This window comes from Fistularia commersonii, chromosome 8 (assembly GCF_037954325.1).
Source record: "Fistularia commersonii isolate RoL2024-O1a breed Wild chromosome 8, RoL_Fcom_v1.0, whole genome shotgun sequence".
NCBI lineage: Eukaryota > Metazoa > Chordata > Actinopteri > Syngnathiformes > Fistulariidae > Fistularia > Fistularia commersonii.
In genome coordinates, this window is record NC_141291.1 from 145,001 (window position 1) to 165,448 (window position 20,448).

The window sequence follows — 20,448 nt, forward strand, 5'->3', positions numbered from 1 at the left end:
GGAGAGGGAACGTACGGTGCGTTCACAGACCTCTATCTTCCATTTCATTGCGTCAAAGCCCCGGTCTAAAGGAACATGCGATGCATTCATGGACCTCCGTCCTCCATTCCATCGTGTGAGACCTCCCTGGCGAGAGCCAAAGAGCCGAGCAGATAACTCAGGAGAACTTTAGTCCGGGGCAGAGGCGGAGGCACGTTTGTCACACGCTGAACTTTTGACTGCAGATAGTGTTCCTGATGTTTGTCTTCTGTCCCGCAGGTTCACGGAAGGCTTCCTCACTGCCACTTTTCCTGGGAGATGCAGCAGGCCAGGAGAGCCTGCCACGCTCAGCTGCTGCTGGAGGCGGACGTCAGCTCAGGTACCTCCACTGAACCCTCGGTAGATGCCCTCGGTGACCCCCGGGGGTCAGAGGGCACTCACGGCTGAGAGTCAGCAGGAGAAGATCAGTGAACATCTCTGCTGAAAACTCACAGAAGAAGCGAGAACGTGACGGTCCAGCTCAGATGTTTCTTCACTTTGAATGTGTCAACGGTCAACTCAGATATCAGTGCGGGCAGAGTGAGTTCACTCAGCCATCCATCCATCCATCATCCACCCATCCATCCATCCATCCATCCATCCATCCATCCACCCACCCATCCACCCATCCAGGCTAAGGATTGGGCTCAGGATTCGGACTGAACCCGGAGAGAACCCAGGCAGACCATGTAAAATCCAGACCACTGGTCCATCTTGGACACAGGAAGAAACAGGAGAGGCTGGGCGGAGGTCCAGGTCCAGGTCCAGGTCCAGGTCCTGATCCAGATCAGGGGATGGAGGTGGAGGATGTTGCATTTGAAAGGAGAGGCTCAGAACATAGACAGCTGTACTACAGTCATTTCTGTGTGTGTGTGTACGTGCACGTGTACGTGTGAGTGGAGCCTGTTGCGACACTATCAGTTATTGATTTACCTCTGAGGTTGAATACATGTGTGAAAACACACACACCACAGATAAAAGCAACTATTTAATGTTTGCTTGTGGGTGGCAGGTTCCTTTTCACTCACACTCACACGCACACACACACACACACACACACACCCTGTGTCGTGCATGACTTTAAGTGACATGAGATTGTGGTGTGGAAGGTATCTTACACAGCATCAGATCTTTGCAGCAAAGTCTCTAATTATACATGACAGTACTTTACATACATCTAGAAGACTCAGATGGAGATGTGTGTGTGTGTGTGTGTGTGTGTGTGTGTGTGTGTGTGTCCTGAAAGCTCCACAACATGACATGTTTGTAGGAGTCCTTCGGTGTACTATGGTATACTATTGTGTTATGTGGTACATGGTAGTGTATTGAGTAAATTGTAGTATCATATAAGACAGTATTGTAGCAGATGTACTTTAGTGTTCCTGAAATTGGTCAATTCTAATGGCAGTACTACTTGCAGTACAACATACAGTACAAAGACAGCAGAAGGAGCAAAGTACATATTAATGTAGGACTCTGACAGGAAAAGGTAGAGAGTCGGTCGCCATGATCCAGAGAGGGAAGGTGGATATACTGTGTGTCCAGGAGACCAGGTGGAAAGGTAGTAAGGCTAGAAGCTTAGGAGCAGCTTTAAGTTGTACTATTATGGTACTGACAAGAAGAGAAATGGAGTAGGAGTTATCTTGAAGGAGTTTGTTAGGAATGTTCTGGAGGTGAAAAGAATGTCAGATAGACTTATGAGTCTGAAACTGGAAATTGAAGGTGTGATGCTCAATGTTGTTAGTCGCTATGAACCACAGGTGGGATGTGAATCTGAAGAGAAGGAGAAGTTCTGGAATGAGTTAGATGAAGTGATGCAGAATATCCCCAGAAATGAGAGAGTGATCATTGGTGCAGACTTCAATGGACAAGTTGGTGAAGGCAATAGAGGGGATGAAGAAGTGATGGGCAGATTTGGTATCCAGGATAGGAATGCAGAGGGACAGATGGTGGTAGATTTTGCAAAAAGGATGGAAATGGCTATAGTGAACACCTTTTTCCAGAAGAAACAGGAACATAGGGTAACTTATAAGAGCGGAGGTTGGGGCACGCAGGTAGACTACATCTTGTATAGACGAGGTAACCTGAAAGAGATCAGTGACTGCAAAGTAGTTGTAGGTGAGAGTGTAGCCAGACAGAATAGGATGGTGGTTTGTACGATGACTGGTGACAAGGAAGATGAAGAGGACAAAGGCAGAGCAGAGGACAAAGTGGTGGAAGCTGAAAAGGGAGGAGAGTTGCATGGTTTTCAGGGAGGAGTTGAGAAAGGCTCTGGGTGGTCAGGGTGAGCTTCCAGATGATTGGACAACTACAGCTAGTGTTATCAGGGAGACAGGTAGAAGAGTACTTGGTGTGTCATCTGGAAGGAAAGTAGATAAGGAGACTTGGTGGTGGAATGAGGAAGTGAAAGGAGTGTATACAGAGAAAGCGGTTAGCAAAGAAGAAGTGGGATACTGAGAGGACTGAAGAGAACAGACAGGAGTTCAGGGAGATACAACGTAAGGTAAAGATAGAGGTAGCAAAGGAAAAACAAAGGGCGTACAATGACTTGTATGCTCGGTTGGATAGTAAGGAGGGTGAGAATGATCTATACAGGTTGGCGAAACAGAGAGATAAAGATGGAAAGGATGTACAACAGGTCCGGGTGATTAAGGACAGAGAGGGAAATGTATTGACAGATGCTAGAAGAGTGATGGGAAGATGGAAAGAGTACTTTGAAGAGCTGATGAATGTGGTCAATGAAAGAGAGGCAAAGGTAGAAGACCACAAAGTAGACCACAAAGTAGCACAAATTAGTAAAAGTGATGTGAGGAAGGCATTAAAGAGGATGAAGAGTGGAAAAGCAGTTGGTCCTGATGATATACCTGTGGAGGTGTGGAAGTGTCTAGGAGAGGCAGCGGTAGATTTTCTGACTAGATTATTCAACAGGATCTTAGAGAGTGAGAAGATGCCTGAAGAATGGAGACAAAGTGTGATGGTGCCTATTTTTAAGAATAAAGGGGATGTGCAGAATTGTGGCAACTATAGAGGGATAAAGTTGATGAGCCATACAATGAAGTTATGGGAAAGAGTAGTGGAAACTAGACTGAGAGCAGAAATCAGCATTTGTGAACAGCAGTATGGCTTCATGCCTAGGAAGAGTACTACAGATGCAGTATTTGCATTGAGAATGCTAATAGAGAAGTACAGAGAAGGCCAGAGGGAGCTGCATTGTGTTTTTGTAGACCTAGAAAAAGCATATGACAGGGTGCCAAGAGAGGAGCTCTGGTATTGTATGAGGAAGTCTGGAGTGGCAGAGAAGTATGTTAAACTGGTGCAGGACATGTATGCTAGCTGTGAGACAGTGGTACGGTGTGCTGTAGGGGTAACAGAGAAGTTCAAGGTGGAGGTCGGACTCCATCAGGGATCAGCTCTGAGCCCCTTCTTGTTTGCAGTAGTGAAGGTTAGAAAGGAATCTCCATGGACCATGATGTTTGCAGATGACATTGTGATCTGTAGTGAGAGCAGAGAACAGGTTGAGGAAAATCTAGAGAGGTGGAGGTATGCTCTGGAAAGGAGAGGAATGAAAGTTAGTCGCAACAAGACAATATATGTTTGTGAATGAGAAGAACTTGGAATGGTGAGGCGTCAGGGAGTGGAGATCAAGAAGGTGGAGGATTTCAGGTACTTTGGGTCAACAGTCCAAAGTGGAAAAGAGGTGAAGAGACAGCTTCAAGTAGGTTGGAATGGGTGGAGAAAAGTGTCAGGGGTACTATTTGATTGAAGATTATCGGACAGAATGTAAGGCAAAGTGGGGGAGACAGTGGTGAGACCACCGATCCTGTATGGACTAGAAACAGTTACAATGACGTAAAGACAGGAGGCAGGGCTAGAGGTCACAGAGATGAAGATGTTTAGGTTCTCTTTGGGAGTGACCAGAATGGCTAAGATCAGATCAGTTGTGTAGAACTGGGTATTGATATCCCTTGATAAAAGCATACCTAAGGCATCGATTAGACTCTGTGGGGTTCAAGTGAGCGATGGCTTCCTTCACGTTGTCAAGTGAGCGCCTACCTTCATAAATGTTTCGCTGATTGGCCCACGACATCTCCTGAGGGTTCAGCAGTGAATCCCAGTGTCCCAGGTTCACTCCCTAGATGCCATCAGCTCACCTGAAGGCCCAAGTTGGATCTTTTCTCTTCAACCACAACCACTGGCTCCCGTTCTCAGCAGCCCTGGAGAGGTCCTTGACTGCCTGTCTGTGGGCATGTCCTTGTACTCCCATCTTTCTGAGTAGCCTAGATGTTGATGTGGCTATGAAACCTCTGCAGCCTACTTCCACAGGACGAACCTTTGCTTTCCAGCCTTGTTGCTGAGCATCTACGAGTTCAGCATATCTCAGCTTCTTCCATTCATAGGCCTCCTCCACTGCACCCTCCCAGCGCACCGTGAGCTCTATGATGTAGACGAGCCTGAGTGACCATGGCCACAGAACGAGGTCTGGTCGCAGGTTGGTTGATGCGATCTCAGCTGTGAAGCAAAGTTTCTTGTCCAGGTCCGCCAGCAGCTTCCAGTCCCGTGCACTGCCGAGTTGCCCAAGGTCAGCTCTCGTGGGGGCGAGGCTGGCTTGCCCCTCCCGCACAAATGGAGTTGAGTGCCAACACGATGAAGGGGGAGGAAGGGCGTTCATGCTCGCCCGGCGAGTTTCCAGCACCGCTGCAAGACATTTTAGTACCTGGTCGTGCCGCCAGGTATGACGGCCTTGGGTGAGGCTGGTTTTGCATCCCACTAAGATGTGTGAGTCTATCAGAGAAACAGCACATGTTAGATGTTTTGGAGAGAAGGTCAAAAAAGCCAGACTGACATGGTTGGGTCATGGACAGAGGAGGGATAGAGGATATATTGGTAGACGAATGCCGGAATTGGAGCTGCCAGACAGGAGGTCTGGAGGAAGACTCTATGGACATAGTGAGAGAGGATATGAAGGTAGTTGGTGTGAGAGAGAAGGATCCAGACAATAGGGTGAGATGGAGAAGGTGGATTCGCTGTAGCGACCCCTGAAGGGAAAAGCCCAAAGGAGAAGATGAGGATATAATAACCTTGTGGTGTATAATTAGTGTGTATGTGTGTGTGTGTGTGTGTGTGTGTGTGTGTGTGTGTGTGTGTGTGTGCGCGTGTGCGTGTGCGGGTGTGTGTACGTGTGTGTGTGTGTGTGTGTGTGTGTGTGTGTGTGTGTGTGTGCGTGTGCGTGCGTGCGTGTGTGTATGTGTGTGCGCGTGTATGTGTGTGAGCGTGTGTGTGTGCGGGTGCACACAAGTGCACAGGATCCTTGGAGGTACTAAAGGTGGACGACCCATCTTCAACCAGACCAAGCCAAAAATGAAGCGATTCAGTCCCGGTGTCACTCTGAGAGAACTTCTTCAGTCCCGGTGGGAAATCGGAGAAGTTCTTCAGTCCTGGTGACACTTTGTGAGAAGTTCTTCAGTCCTGAAGCCAAAAAGGCTTTTAACATGTTGTGATTTACAGCTTAGTTGTTCTGCTGTGTGTGTGAGCCAGACAGGAAATGTAATTCATTGTGTGTGTGTGTGTGTGTGTGTGTGTATGTGTGTGTGTGTGTGTGTGTGTGTGTGTGTGCGTGCAGGATGTCAAGGCGAGTGGGACAACGCCTCGTGCTGGCCGAGTGCATCAGTGGGTGAGGTGATGACCCTCCCCTGTCCGCCAGCGCTGCTGCACCTGTTTGGGAAGAAGGGTGCGTGCCACCTCCAACACACACACACACTCACACACACACACACACACACACACACACACACACTTCCTCCCAAAGACTGATGTCAAACAAAGAGAGGACAGTGTGGTTGTGTTCCATCGGTCTCCAAACAGCCGCCACCCAAATAAGGTTCGTGACAACCCGCCGGAGGAGCGGGGCAGTGGGCGGGGCCTCCGTGGGCGCCGTGCCTTATTGGGCCATTTGTGAGTGAGTGGGCGGGGCCTCCTTCACATTAGGGGTTTTGACTACGGCGGCCGCTTGTCATGCTTTGCCGCCGGGACATTTCACATTTATAATGTTTGAGATCAGCTGATTTCTAGGATGAGTTGGCCTGGATCTTCTTCTGGAGGACGGGAGGTGCTTCTGCTCGGTCTGTGTCTGAGCTGAGGTTCTCTGACGTCCCTCCTTTCTGGGTCCACGTGGGGTCGGACACCGAAGCCGCTCCCCGTGTTCCCGTTCCTCCTCTGCTGTCTGGAGCTCAGGCGATCGGCTCGCCCTCTTCCTTCCTGCGCTCCATCCTGATGATCTCCAGCTTTGATCATCTCGTCCCATCATTCATCCCTCCTCCACCGCCTCTCCTTCCCTTTCCTCTCCGACCTTCCTCGGCTACCTTCCCCTCTCGGGGCCGGCGACCCCTGGAGACGGACGCTCCCGGGGGCGGGACCGGCGGGTTCCCGGCGGCGGGTCGGATTCCTCCTGCCGGGCGGATCCAGAGGTCCCAGCTCCAGCCGGAGTGCAGCTCCCTGCGGTGCAGGGTCACAGCTCTCTGAGAGAGCGAGCGTGTGTGTGTGTGTGTGTGTGTGTGTGTCATCCAGTGTGAAGCTCTCTGGAGCCACAGCTTTGATGTGAGTGAAGCCCATCAGGGTCAAGTGCTGTGGATCCACCTTCATCTTCACCTTCCTCCAAGTAGGAGGTGTTTGGAAAAGGATTGTAGAATACAAATGGCCACTTTCAGTTGGTTTGAAGCCTCGGAGTTGAGGTTCCAGATGTCGGTCCAGTCTTTGATCCACACACACACACACACACACACACACACACACACACACCCTGCAGGGACGCAGCAGGATGACGAATGAGGTGTGTAATCGCAGCTCGCCAGTCGGCTCAGGAAGAATCCACTCCTCCACATCTGAACCTGTTGATCCAGAGGCAGCTCTGCAGAGGAAGAGGAGACATGACTAACTGTGTGTGTGTGTGTGTGTGTGTGTGTGTGTGTGTGTGTGTGTGTGTGTGTGTGTGTGTGTGTGTGTGTGTGTGTGTGTGTGATTGATGGTTGCTGAGTTTTCCTGGTGAATTGAGTTCACGCACACCTTTTAATGACATGTTTGTTTAACTTTACAAATTACCAGTTAGAGTTGATGTCCGCGCTTGCGCGCACACACACACACACACACGCACACACACACACACACACGCGCGCGTGCACACACACACATGCGCACACACACACACACACACACACACACACACACATACATACACACACAGATAAAAGAGCCCCTTGGAGCTGCATGGACTCCCCCTCACCTTTGCAGGTTTCCTGGGCTGTGATTGGCCGTCTCTGAGACGGGTCATGTGACGTGCGCGGCCTGATGCTCCTCACAGATGTGCACGTTTAGGCGGCAATGACCTTTAACCCTTGGCGTCCCTCCCACCGGGTCCCCCTCCTCACCTGTGGTTCTCGTCGTCCAGGTAACCTGAGCAGGACGTGCACGGACCTCGGCTGGTCCATCGTCCACCCGCCCATCACCACCGCCTGCTTCCAGAACATCACCACCCAGCATGGAGACGTGAGTTCAGCCCCACCTTCTTGCTGCCTGGGTGCGTGCGTGCGTGCGTGCGTGCGTGCGTGCGTGCGTGCGTGCGTGCGTGCGTGCGTGCGTGCGTGTGTGTGTGTGTGTTAGGTCAGGTCTGACAGCCTTCTGAAGGTTCAGGTGTGAAGCTTTTCTTCTCCGTAGAGGAGCTGGAGCTTCACCTGTGTGTGTGTGTGTGTGTGTGTGTGTGTGTGTGTGTGTGTGTGTGTGTGTGTGTGTGTGTGTGTGTGTGTGTGTGTGTGTGTGTGTGTGTGTGTGTGTGTGCGTGTGTGTGTGTGTGTGCGTGTGTGTGTGTGTGTGTGCGTGTGCGTGCGTGCGTGCGTGCGTGTGTGCATTTAACCATTAACTCTGTATCCATGCGGGAGGGTGCTCCCTGTGTCTGCACACACAAACACACACACACACACACACACACACACACACACACACACTGCAGTGTGCTGATCCTCTCCAGAGCCCTGAGGTGTGGGATCTCCACTGTCTGACTCCACGAGACCTCAGCTGCTTCCTGTCGGCAGCTTTCCGTCTGGAGAATGTTTGCTTGAGAACACACACACACACACATACACACACTATATATAAGGATTTAAGGATTATTTAACTTTATACATAAAGTATATAGTGCGAGGTCCCTGTTCTGTCCTGCAGAGCTTAGGGTGGGTCTTCAGGGTCGGACGTAGAACTTCCTGCCAGACGTTACATGGGGCCGCCCACAGTTCTGCTGTCCAAGATCAAACCACCATCTGTGGCTGGCCAGGTGGAGGTGTATTGTGCGGTGATGTTTTCCAATCAAAACAAGAGCCCTAGAACCTCATGGCTACCTCCTTCTCCCTCGATGCTCCTCACAACCACCTCCTTCTCCCTCGATGCTCCTCACAACCACCTCCTTCTCCCTCGATGCTCCTCACAACCACCTCCTTCTCCCTCGATGCTCCTCACAACCACCTTCTCCTCCCTCGATGCTCCTCACAACCACCTCCTTCTCCCTCGATGCTCCTCACAACCACCTCCTTCTCCCTCGATGCTCCTCACAACCACCTTCTCCTCCCTCGATGCTCCTCACAACCACCTTCTCCTCCCTCGATGCTCCTCACAACCACCTCCTTCTCCCTCGATGCTCCTCACAACCACCTCCTTCTCCCTCGATGCTCCTCACAACCACCTCCTTCTCCCTCGATGCTCCTCACAACCACCTTCTCCTCCCTCGATGCTCCTCACAACCACCTTCTCCTCCCTCGATGCTCCTCACAACCACCTCCTTCTCCCTCGATGCTCCTCACAACCACCCCCTGCGAGCAATGGAGCGACCTCTGTCTCTGAGGAGTGTGACCTGTGGAAGTCCTCAGAAAAGGCTTTATGTATTGAGGCTTTCCCAGAAGGTGGAGGTCAGTCCTCAGAAGGCGTCTCCACTGCAACACTTGAGCTTTAGGCTTCTGTGGGCGATGTGCAGGTTAGCATTCAGAGTCTGCATGTTCTGGAGGTTCCGCCGCCCGGGCTCTCTGCAGGTTCTGGGTCCGCTGCAAGCTCTTCACGTCCGTAGGTGCGAATGAGAAGGTGAATGGTTGGACATCCCTGCAAATGATTGACAGGTGACTGGTCTGGGTTAAACCCCGCCTCCAGCTCAGTGTCAGCTGCGCTTGGCTCCGCCCCCTATAGACCAGGACTCAATGGATGACCGTGTGTGTTCACACACCCGGAGGTCTGGATGGGAGACGTTCTTCAGCTGCTGCGTCTCCTTCCAGAAGACGCAGGAAAAGAAGCCCCCGCAGCCAAACTCCTGACAGAAGAGGGGGAGAAGTTTGGTCGTAGAAGCAGCAGACCAGAAGCTTCAGAACGCAATGCAGGAATGAAGCTCCCATGCCAGCTGGTGACTGTCTATGTATCCTGAGGTGTGTGTGTGTGTGTGTGTGTGTGTGTGCCAGATGTTCCATCAGATTTGGGGAATGTTGTATATAGATGAGCAATGAGTGCCAGGCATGCACTCACATGTATACACACACACATACACACACTTACACAGAAACTGCTGAGAGGAAGTGTGTGTGCAGTGGTGGTCTAGCAGTCCTTGACATCTGCGGTGTTTTGACGTGAACCAGATTCTCTTGTGAAAGAACCTCCCCCTGGTTCCCACGGCGACGTCTCCGACGCATCAACCTCATCAGTAATCGTACAGAACACCGACCTGTGACGTTGTGTGTGTGTGTGTGTGTGTGTGTGTTAAACATGACCTCAGTGATGTGCATGACACCCCTCCTCTGCAGACTCCAGGCCCACAGCGCCCCCTAGAGGCTCGCCGTTTCTCCGACTGACTCTCCAGTTGCCTGGTTCCCTTTGTGCTCCTCTGCCTCCACCTCTGCTCCTCCTGACTGGTGTGTTTCCTGTCCCTCCAGCTGGTCTTCTACAGGATGGTGAAGATACTGTCCACTCTGGGCCACAGCCTGTCCCTCATCGCTCTGCTCACCAGCACCATCATCATCTGCACCTTCAGGTGAGCGCAGGCCCACCGGTGGCTCCGGCTGAGGAGCAGTGAGCGTGCACGTGAAAGCCGTGGAGATGCATCAGGTGGACACAGCGAACGCCCGACAGCACGCAGGAACACACCTCTGAGCATTCCTGTGGGTGTGTGTGTGTGTGTGTGTGTGTGTGTGTGTGTGTGTGTGCGTGTGTCTGTGCACGCAGGAGGCTCCGCTGCACCAGGAACTACATCCATCTGAACCTGTTTGTGTCCTTCATGCTGCGAGCCGTGGCCGTGATGACCAAAGACGCCCTGCTCTTCACAGAGGATGAGAACATCGACTGCAGCTCGGAGCCGTCACTGGTGACCTCCTGCTTCAACGTGACCCTCACCTTCACTAGCCTGCTTCAGTATCTTCTCTCACCATCACTCAGCAGCTTCAGTATCTTCTCTCACCTTCACTCAGCAGCTTCAGTATCTTCTCTCACCTTTACTCAGCAGCTTCAGTGTCCTCCTGACCTTCACTCAGCAGCTTCAATGGGGGCCTCAGGAAGCCCTCATGGAGGCTCCTCACTCCTGACTGTCAGATAGAAAAGAGGTCTTCATGTTGGCTGCGGAGCACAGGAGGTCCAGAGCGACCGGCATCGGTGTTCGGCTCTTGGACGTTCGGTGAAGGGAAAGACACTTTCTATACCCTCGTATAGACTGAACTCCTTTAGTTTGTATAAGAGGAAAGAGTGCGAGTCGGCCCGACTCGGGCAGGTACGAGGCTCAGCTGACTAGAAGATAGATGAAGATAGATGTATGTCTGACTGTGGAGAACACCTGGATGACACGTCGGTGGACATGAGTCTTCTTCTTTCGCTTTTCCCTTCAGGTCGCGCCACAGCGAATCCACCTTCTCCATCTAATCCTATTCTCTGGATCCTCCTCTCTCACACCAACTGCCTTCATATCTTCTCTCACGACGTCCATAAATCTTCTCTTTGGTCTTCCTCCAGACCTCTTGCCTGGCAGCTCCAATTCCAGCATCCGTCCACCAATATATTCTCTATCCCTCCTCTGTCCATGACCCAACCATCTCAGTCTGGCTTCTCTGACCTTCTCTCCGTAACATCTAACATGTGTTGTTCCTCTGATGGACTCATTCCTGATCCTCTCCATCCTGGTCACTCCCAAAGAGAACCTCAACATCTTCATCTCTGCAACCTCTAGTTCTGCCTGCTGTCTTTTGACATTGTAACAGTTTCTAGTCCATCCAGCATCGCTGGTCTCACCACGGTCTTGTACACCTTTCCTTTTAGCACGAGTAATCGTACGGAATAAGAATGAAAGGGCGGCAAGGTTGCTGTGTGTCCACAGATCTTCTAGACAGCTAATACGCAGCGCTGCTCTTCTGCCCTGTGTTCCCCGTTTCCTGTCCCGCTCGTCCGGGGTTTCTTCTCAGATGTAGTCCTCGATTTAACAAACAGACGTTCTGCAGATGTCTGCGGAGCGCGCACGGTGAGGACGGTCAGTAAAGGTCCTGGTTTGTGCAGGTGGGCTGTCGGGCCAGCCTGGTCTTCTTCCACTACTCCATCATGGCCAACTTCTTCTGGCTGCTTGCGGAGGGGCTCTACCTGCACATCCTGTTGGTGGTCATCCACACCTACTCCACCCGCCTTTCCATCTTCATGCTCATCGGATGGGGTAAGAAGTCACAGCTGCACCAACACCTCCTTAAAGTCCAAGTCTGAGCCCAGTGTGTGTGTGTGTGTGTGTGTGTGTGTGTGTGTGTGTGTGTGTGTGTGTGTGTGTGTGTGTGTGTATAATCAGTTAAAAGAAAAAGGGGGGGGGTAATAAAAAATACAAATAAAACTATAAAGTGTCTCAGTAACAAGTCAAGGCTATAAAGTGTCTTAAGGTCTTATGTACCAGGTGAAAGATAGTGTGTGTGTGTGTGTGTGTGTGTGTGTGTGTGTGTGTGTGTGTGTGTGTGTGTGTGTGTGTGTGTGTGTGTGTGTGTGTGTGTGTGTGTGTGTGACCATCTCTCCTCCCCTTCCTCTCGCAGGGATACCTTTCATCTTGATGGCATCCTGGACCATTTGCAGGATCAAGCTGGAGAACACCAGGTGAGTCCTCCATGTCCTCCTACCAGGCATACTGGGTTCACCATGAGCACATGATCAAGTGATGACACTTGTAAGGAGGGCTGTTGTATGTATGTATGTATTTATATGCAACAGCTTTCCTCTGCTCACGCTGCAGCTCAGTAAGTTCTTGTATGGCGGGTTCTTCTTTGTGCTGCTCCACTTGCTCCTCCACATCTTCCTCGTTTACCTCCGAGCCCAAATCTGTCTATGGTCACGGTCTCAGCTCCTAAAGTTCTGTCCGTCTCCTCTTCGGACCCCTTAAAGTGTCTATTGAGCAGAGAACCTGGACAAGGTTTCTGAACGGGCCTCGCATCCGTGTGACCTGGACTTCACGGGTTTGTGGCCGGCCATCGACTTCTCCTCTTGGGTTATGGAGGTCCTCCTGGGCCTTTCATCCCCAAAAAGTCCTGTTTCATCACAGTTAGAATCTCGATGCGGGACGCAGCCTTGGGCGTTGATAAAGTTTTCGAATTCCTCTGCAAAGTTATTGAAGCCAGCTGCCTCGCCACGCCCAACCACGCGGAGAATTCCACTTCGACGACGAAATTTTCTCAAATTACCTCTGCTTGCCTTGATTCCTAAAACGCCGGCCCGTGTACTCTGCGTTTCCTTCTCTGAATCTGCATGCAGAAGTAAAGGCATCTCCAGCAAGTTGTCTTTCATGAATCCAAAGCAACAATAACATCTCTCCATCTTCTGAGACTTCAGACCTTTGCTTCGTTAAGGTCGTCACCCACTCAGACGCATCATGTGTCTTTCCTGCGTCTTTGCTCTTCAGGATTGTCCAGATGGTTGACTCGGCCGATCTGTAACACGGACATCACTCTCAGCTGTGCTTGGCTGCAATTTTCTTCTTCCTCTTCCGCCACGATCATCAGAACTTTTAATTTCTTTGGAGCAAAATGAGACGATTAACTGACTGAAAAAGAGCAAAAAAAGCACCAAAGAACAGGGGAACACAGGGGTGGACCATGTCACCTACAGAGAACCACTTCTGCGTGGAGTTTGGGTGTGTGTCTGGAAAGGCTTGTTGAAGGCTTGGATCCAAAAGCCCGCTCCTGTGCGCACACACACACACACACACACACACACACACACACATGCACACACACCCATGTGCCTGTATATACTGTATGTTTTAATGTATATACCTGAGGTTGGATCACAAACAGGTTAGTCTTCTTTTTCTTTCAGCTTTTCCCTTCAGGGGTCGCCACAGCGAATCCACCTTCTCCATCTAGCCCTATTCTCTGGATCCTTCTCTCTCACACCAACTACCTTCATATCCTCTCATGACGTCCATAAATCTCCTCTTTGGTCTTCCTCCAGACCTCCTGCCTGGCAGCTCCAATTCCAGCATTCGTCTACCAACCATCTCAGTCTGGCTTCTCTGACCTTCTCTCCAAAACATCTAACATGTGCTGTTCCTCTGATAGACTCATTCCTGATCCTCTCCATCCTGGTCACTCCCAAAGAGAACCTCAACATCTTCATCTCTGCAACCTCTAGTTCTGCCTTTTGTTTTTTGGTCATTATTACTGTTTCTCGTCCATACAGCATCGCTGGTCTCACCACTGTCTTGTACACCTTTCCTTTCATTCTGGGCGGTAGTCTTCTATCTCTTCGTACCCCTGACACTTTTCTCCACCCATTCCAGCCTGCTTGGACCCGTCTCTTCACCTCTGTACCTGAAATCCTCCACAATCTATATAAAGAATAATCTAGTCAGAAAATCTACCGCTGCCTCTCCTAGACACTTCCACACCTCCACAGGTATATCATCAGGACCAACTGCTTTTCCACTCTTCATCCTCTTCAATGCCTTCCCCACTTCACTTTTACTAATTTGTGCTACTTTGTGGTCTACAATAGTCCCCTCTTCTACCCTTACCTCTCTTTCATTTTCCACATTCATCAGCTGTTCAAAGTACTCTCTCCATCTTCCAATCACTCTTCTAGCATGTGTCAATACGTTTCCCTCTCTGTCCTTAATCACCCGGACCTGTTGTACATCCTTTCCGTCTTTATCTCTCTGTTTCGCCAACCTGTATAGATCATTCTCACCCTCCTTACTATCCAACTGAGCATACAAGTCATTGTACGCCCTTTGTTTTTCCTTTGCTACCTCTATCTTTACCTTACGTTGTATCTCCCTGAACTCCTGTCTGTTCTCTTCAATCCTCTCAGTATCCCACTTCTTCTTTGCTAACCGCTTTCTCTGTATACACTCCTGCACTTCCTCATTCCACCACCAAGTCTCCTTATCTACTTTCCTTCCAGATGACACACCAAGTACTCTTCTACCTGTCTCCCTGATAACACTAGCTGTAGTTGTCCAATCATCTGGAAGCTCACCCTGACCACCCAGAGCCTTTCTCAACTCCTCCCTGAAAACCATGCAACTCTCCTCCCTTTTCAGCTTCCACCACTTTGTCCTCTGCTCTGCCTTTGTCCTCTTCATCTTCCTTGTCACCAGAGTCATCCTACAAACCACCATCTCACCTACAACTACTTTGCAGTCACTGATCTCTTTCAGGTTACCTCGTCTATACAAGATGTAGTCTACCTGCGTGCTCCAACCTCCACTCTTATAAGTTACCCTATGTTCCTGTTTCTTCTGGAAAAAGGTGTTCACTACAGCCATTTCCATCCTTTTTTCAAAATCTACCACCATCTGTCCCTCTGCATTCCTATCCTGGATACCAAATCTGTCCATCCCTTCTTCATCCCCTCTATTGCCTTCACCAACACGTCCATTGAAGTCTGCACCAATGACCACTCTCTCATTTCTGGGAATATTCTGCATCACTTCATCTAACTCATTCCAGAACTTCTCCTTCTCTTCAGATTCACATCCCACCTGTGGTTCATAGCCACTAACAACATTGAGCATCACACCTTCAATTTCCAGTTTCAGACTCATAAGTCTATCTGACATTCTTTTCACCTCTAGGACGTTCCTTACAAACTCCTCCTTCAAGATAACTCCTACTCCATTTCTCTTCTTGTCAGTACCATAATAGTACAACTTAAAGCTGCTCCTAAGCTTCTAGCCTTACTACCTTTCCACCTGGTCTCCTGGACACACAGTATATCCTTCTCTGCACCATGTCCACCAACTCTACCTTTTCCTGTCATAGTCTTGATATTCAAAGTCTCTCCTCTCAGTCCCAGACTCTTTCCTTTCCTCTTCTCTCTCTGCTTCTTGTTCTTTGACCCACAGTAGCCTAATTTCCACTGGTACCCTGTAGGTCATCAGTACCAATGTCGATCGTTCTTAACCCGGTCCTCGACCGATCCGGTATGATATGGTCATTGTTATTGTAAATTGTAAATATCCAGCTGCCCGGCAAAATAATGACATTAATCATAATGATGAAGAAGATGAAGATGAGGTTGTCCTCCTCAGATGTTGGGAGATCAATGAGAACCACATCCCTGACAGGCTGCTGAACTGGCCCATCATGGCGTCCGTCATCGTGAGTAGTTCTTGTTTGTGTTGCGTTCTCCCTTGCCGTCCTCTGAACCAATGCCGTCTCCCGATTGGCCGTCGGCCCCTCCGCCGGGTTCCTTCTGAGAATGTCCGGAGAACCTTAGATTGTTCTTATGATAGAATTCCTCCTCCTCCTGTTGACAATGTCAGTCTGACGTTGGAGACGATGCATTCACTGACGCCGCTCTTCTCCTTTCTCTGCAAGATCAATTTCATCCTGTTCATCAGCATCATCCGCATCCTGGTGCAGAAGCTGCGCTGCGCTGCCGTGGGGGGGTACGAGAAGTCTCAGTACAGGTGCGATCTGGGCCGGGGGGGCAGGTGGTCTTGAGGATGGAGCTCCACCTCAACCCAGATCGTGTCATTTTGTCCATCTCGTGGTTTTAAATTGGACATTTGTGTGTGTGTGTGTGTGTGTGTGTGTGTGTGTGTGTGTGTGTGTGTGTGTGTGTGTGTGTGTGTATGTGTTGTACTGCAGGCGCCTGGCCAAGTCGACCCTCCTGCTGATCCCTCTGTTTGGAATCAATTACGTGGTGTTCGTCTACCCGATGGAGCTGAGGAACCGAGCCATGGAGAAGCTGAAGATCCTCTTCGACTTGGGCCTGGGGTCCTTCCAGGTACGGCGGCCCGCCGCCCACGTCCGAGGTCCAAACCGACCTTACGAGCGACCTTACGCCTTTGGAGACGCCGTATCCCGTAATGAGCGAATCGACTAACAATCTTGGCATTCTGCCCGGAGACGGACGCCATCTTTGTCAAAACAGAGAAAGCGTCCGTGAACGGAGGAGGGGCCTCAGACGCCGCCGCCCGCCCTCGTACGACGCAAGGATCCACCGGTAGAACGTCAGCACGAGCCTCAGTCCACGGGATTCGGAAGCTTTCGCGCCTTGGTTTCACGCTCGGTGTCTAATCCAGGTCAATCCCCAGAAGGTGTACCCAAGGTCAGCCCCTTCCACCTGCTCCGCCATCTGCAGGACGGGCCACCCTACCTTGGGGAAACTCCACAGGCCAGCGGAGCTGAACAAGCTTCAGGGTTGAGGGCGGAAAGGGAAGAAAATCCTGTGCGATGATTAGTAAATGCCTTAGTGAGCGAGTGGACGGGGGTTAGGATGAGTGACGGTGGGAAGAAACCGGGTTCCGTCCAATGGGATGGCGGGGATACGCCGCCCTCTGCTGGAGGTGTGAGGATCAGCCTCCTTGTGTCGGCAGCCGCCGGTCCGGCGTGGAAATGGTGCGTTCGCCGCTCGACCCCTCCGACCCGCTGCGTCAGAGTGGCGTGGGAGGGTCCGGCGGGTCGGAGGCTCAACGACTTCGATGCAGGAAGGAGATCATTTTCAGCCGCTTCTCCATCGAGCGTCGTCCTTGAGCGCCGACCAAGAAGACGACCACGGACCTGCTCTCTGACCTCCTTGAAGAGGAGACGTTCACATACCCGGGTCTCCACGGTGTTCTCCACAACTTCAGTACCTTCTCACCTCAAAGTGGCTTTCAAAGCATCCTCCCACTGGAGGGAAAAGTGTGTCTCCTGGTCCAGGATGGAATGATTCCACCAATCACGCCATTAAATGTTTCTGTGTGTGTGTGTGTGTGTGTGTGTGTGTGTGTGTGTTTCAGGGTCTAATTGTGGCGGTCCTCTACTGCTTACTCAACAGCGAGGTGAGCGCATGCATAGACTTACGCACGCACGCACGCAGGCACGCACTCACACACTCACTCACACACACACACACACACACACACACACACACAGACACACACACAGACTCTCTCTGGTTGATGGTTGAAAGCCTTGCTTTGCCTACATGCCGTCGTTCTTGCTCCTGTATCTCCAGGTCCAGGGTGAGCTGAGGAGGACCTGGAGGAGCTTCTCCCTGAAGAGATACGTGGGGCGGGACTACAGGCTCCACGCCGCCTCCGTCAGCCGCAGCGGCACCGAGACCTCGGCCCCCCGGAGCTCCCGGGCCCAGTCCCTCCTGCAGACCGAGACCACCCTGCTCTGAGCGCGGGACCCCGGGACCACATGGGGTGCTGGAGGTGCGGGAAGTGCAGAAGCTCAGAGCGGACAGCAAATTGGAAGGAGGACACTTTTATGGAGACCAGTTTCCCAGGGTAGGGTTTGGACCTGCAGCTCTCCTGGGTTCCAGAGGAGGAGGCCTCCACCAGCCGGGGTCCGGTGACTCAGACCCGGCTCAGACCCCTGAGGCGCTGGAAACATGGCCGGGATCAGGTGGCCGTGAAGAGCTTCTCCTCCCGGGGTCGGCGGGCGGGTCTCCGAGTCTCCGGGTCTCCGGGTCCTCCTCGGGTTCACCGCCTGTGACCTCGGCGGCCCGGGCAGAGCCGGCGTCCTGGATTGGTGCGAACATTCGGAGGAGGAGCCGCTCAGAGGCTGCTGAAGGAGGGCCTTGGCAGTGGAAGGGTCAGGGTTAGGCGTACCTGGAATCTCCTGGATTAGCCCGGATTATAACCCCGCCCTCCGGATGGAGGTGCGGGAGGTGGACCAGCGCAGGCTTTCATCCGGAGGCCCAAAGGAATGAACTCCAGCGACGGGATCCGAAGGACCGGACGGGCCGTCGGATCCGACCACAGATGAGTCGGCCCGTAATCTAATCCTGGGATTATCCCTCCTATTTTACTCCCTCTAGCCTTGTGCTCCCCTGTTTACAAACAAACGGGTTATAAACAAGTTATAAATGTTATAAATGGGTTATAAACGGGTTAGAAATGTTTGAGTTATAAACATTATAAACAGGTTATTAATGAGTTATAAACGATTATAAATGTTATATATAGGTTTAAACAAGTTTTATTCAATCTGGTTGTGATTAACCCCCCCCGACACACACACACACACACACACACACACATTAATCCAATAATTTACTCAAAAAAGAAAATTAAAATTTTGCTTTGAGGAAGAAACATTTTCCTGTCAATCATCTCACGACGGGCAGTTTTGTGTCATCGAGACCTCCTTGGTCAGGAGATGCCGTTCCTCATCAGGTCCAAGACCTCTGGTCAAGTTCTAAAACCAGCTGGCCACATCCTTCCTGTTCCTCAGGAGGTGTGTGTGAAGAAAGGAGGACAAGCCTGTGTTTGCATTTGTTTCCACTCAACGTGAAGACCAACACCAGGAAACACTCTGACACCAGAACCTTCAAGGAACACAAGTCTTTATTTAGAAGTTCTTCAGATCAACCTTAACTGGAAAGTAAATCACCCAAATAAATAAACTGTGACATCCATCCATCATCCACACATCATCCATCCGTCCGTCAGCTGAGAATAAATACATGAGCGCCGAGTGCAGCTCGGTTAAATTAAAGTCATAAATAATTTCTTTAGAAGAAACTCGTCCGTGTTGCTGTTCAGGGCTTGTTTCAGAAGCTGGAGGAGAAGGAGCTGCTGAGCTGCTCCGGGATCAAGGTGAGGTGGAGGAGGAGGCGGTGGATGTGATCCTGGAGAGGAGGGAGGAGGAGGACGACGAAGACGGGGACGGGGAGGAGGACGGGGAGGAGGACCACGAAATGGAGGACGTGGAGGAGGAGGAGAAGATGGAGGACGTGGAGGAGGACGGGGAGGAGGCATCAGAGCGGGCCGTCCTGGCTTTACTGGGAGAAGCAGGAGAGAGCAGAGGTTCTGAGTGAAGAAGCAAACCAGCAGAAGGTCCACTTTCAGCCTCTGAGAGAATGGAGACTTACTGGAAGTCCCCGATCTTCTGTCGGACCCACGGGGCCCTCAGGCTGTAGCAGGAATAACCAGATCCCACCTGGAAGCTGCAGGAGAACAAGGCCTTCTTTAGAACATTCAGAACAATCTGGTGGATCTGATGTGGTTGACCAGATCCTCCCCGTCCTCTGGGACTCACATGACGGCCGGCTTGCATGGAGGCTTCTGGATGAGGTAGTGCAGGATGGGCTCGCTGAACTCCTTCACGCTGGCCTGAGTGCAGCAGTCTGCAAACTTCTCTGCAGAGACCAGGATGGACCATCAAGAGTTGCTATTGTGTCCCTCACAGGAGACCTTCTCTCTTAGAAACTCTTCACGTACCTTGTGGCGCCGCCAGCGGCACCAGCAGCACGGTCACCAGTAGGACCTTCAGCATGCTTCTGCAGGTCTTCATGTTCAGAGGAGGAGATGGCAGGAACTGATGGAGGGTCTGTGCTTCTTCTGGGTTCCTCTGCAGGCAGCTCAGCGGAGTGACGGCTGTCCTCAGATGGGAGGCTTCTTAAAGCCAGAAAGCAGAAGTGGAACTTCCGCTTCGTCATATTTTTTCTGAACCTATGACAGCCGGGGGTTTCATGAAGTGGAAACTGAACACTTTCATCATGGAGTCTCCTCGGAAGCAATCAGAGCTGAGTCACCCCCACTTCCACCACCAATGTGTCTTAGGTCCAGGTGGAGCAACAATATTATAACTGGATAATAAGAGAAGAAGTGAGCCGACAAGAACAAATCTGCTCCATTTCCAGAAGATGGGTGGTGTCCCTCAAAGGTTTTGTGAACACCTTCCTTGGTCGTCAAGATCTGAACTGTAGACAGCAGCTTCATCTTAGGGGGTCGAAATGACAATTTTCGTCCCTCGCATGTCTCTGGCTGCTCATCCAGATAAAACTCAGACTGTGCTTCAAGGACCTTCTAAAGCCTTCAACTCAGTCCAGGCCCATTAACTCATCAATGGCCTTCAAAAGCATCTGAGATGGAAGGAGGTTGACGTTCTCCTCAGACATGTCACAGCAAGACCTCTTGTCTCTTTCTTGACTTGACTTTTCTCGGTTGAGATGCAGCAG

The 20,448-nt window shown here is 51.2% G+C and overlaps 2 protein-coding genes across 2 annotated transcripts in view; one reads left to right on the forward strand and one right to left on the reverse strand.

Annotated features, from left to right (window-relative positions):
• LOC147231556 (vasoactive intestinal polypeptide receptor 2-like) overlaps positions 1 to 18,580 on the forward strand; it is a 22,671-nt gene extending 4,091 nt beyond the window's left edge. Inside the window, exons 2-13 of the mRNA XM_086150438.1 lie at positions 259 to 358; positions 5,639 to 5,746; positions 7,460 to 7,557; positions 9,972 to 10,069; positions 10,261 to 10,399; positions 11,575 to 11,725; positions 12,087 to 12,147; positions 15,578 to 15,647; positions 15,867 to 15,958; positions 16,140 to 16,278; positions 17,276 to 17,317; positions 17,494 to 18,580. Of these exons, the coding sequence (XP_086006564.1) occupies positions 259 to 358; positions 5,639 to 5,746; positions 7,460 to 7,557; positions 9,972 to 10,069; positions 10,261 to 10,399; positions 11,575 to 11,725; positions 12,087 to 12,147; positions 15,578 to 15,647; positions 15,867 to 15,958; positions 16,140 to 16,278; positions 17,276 to 17,317; positions 17,494 to 17,661 (1,266 nt within the window). The 3' untranslated portion in view covers positions 17,662 to 18,580. The remainder of the gene's footprint in view (positions 1 to 258; positions 359 to 5,638; positions 5,747 to 7,459; positions 7,558 to 9,971; positions 10,070 to 10,260; positions 10,400 to 11,574; positions 11,726 to 12,086; positions 12,148 to 15,577; positions 15,648 to 15,866; positions 15,959 to 16,139; positions 16,279 to 17,275; positions 17,318 to 17,493) is intronic.
• LOC147231557 (uncharacterized) lies at positions 18,563 to 19,843 on the reverse strand. Its single transcript, XM_086150440.1, has 4 exons — positions 19,709 to 19,843; positions 19,527 to 19,626; positions 19,360 to 19,434; positions 18,563 to 19,269 (listed from the first exon to the last, which is right to left on the reverse strand). Exons 1-4 carry the CDS (start codon positions 19,779 to 19,781, stop codon positions 19,080 to 19,082), a joined length of 438 nt encoding a protein of 145 aa, XP_086006566.1. The 5' UTR covers positions 19,782 to 19,843; the 3' UTR covers positions 18,563 to 19,079.
• Positions 19,844 to 20,448: the final 605 nt, after the last annotated feature.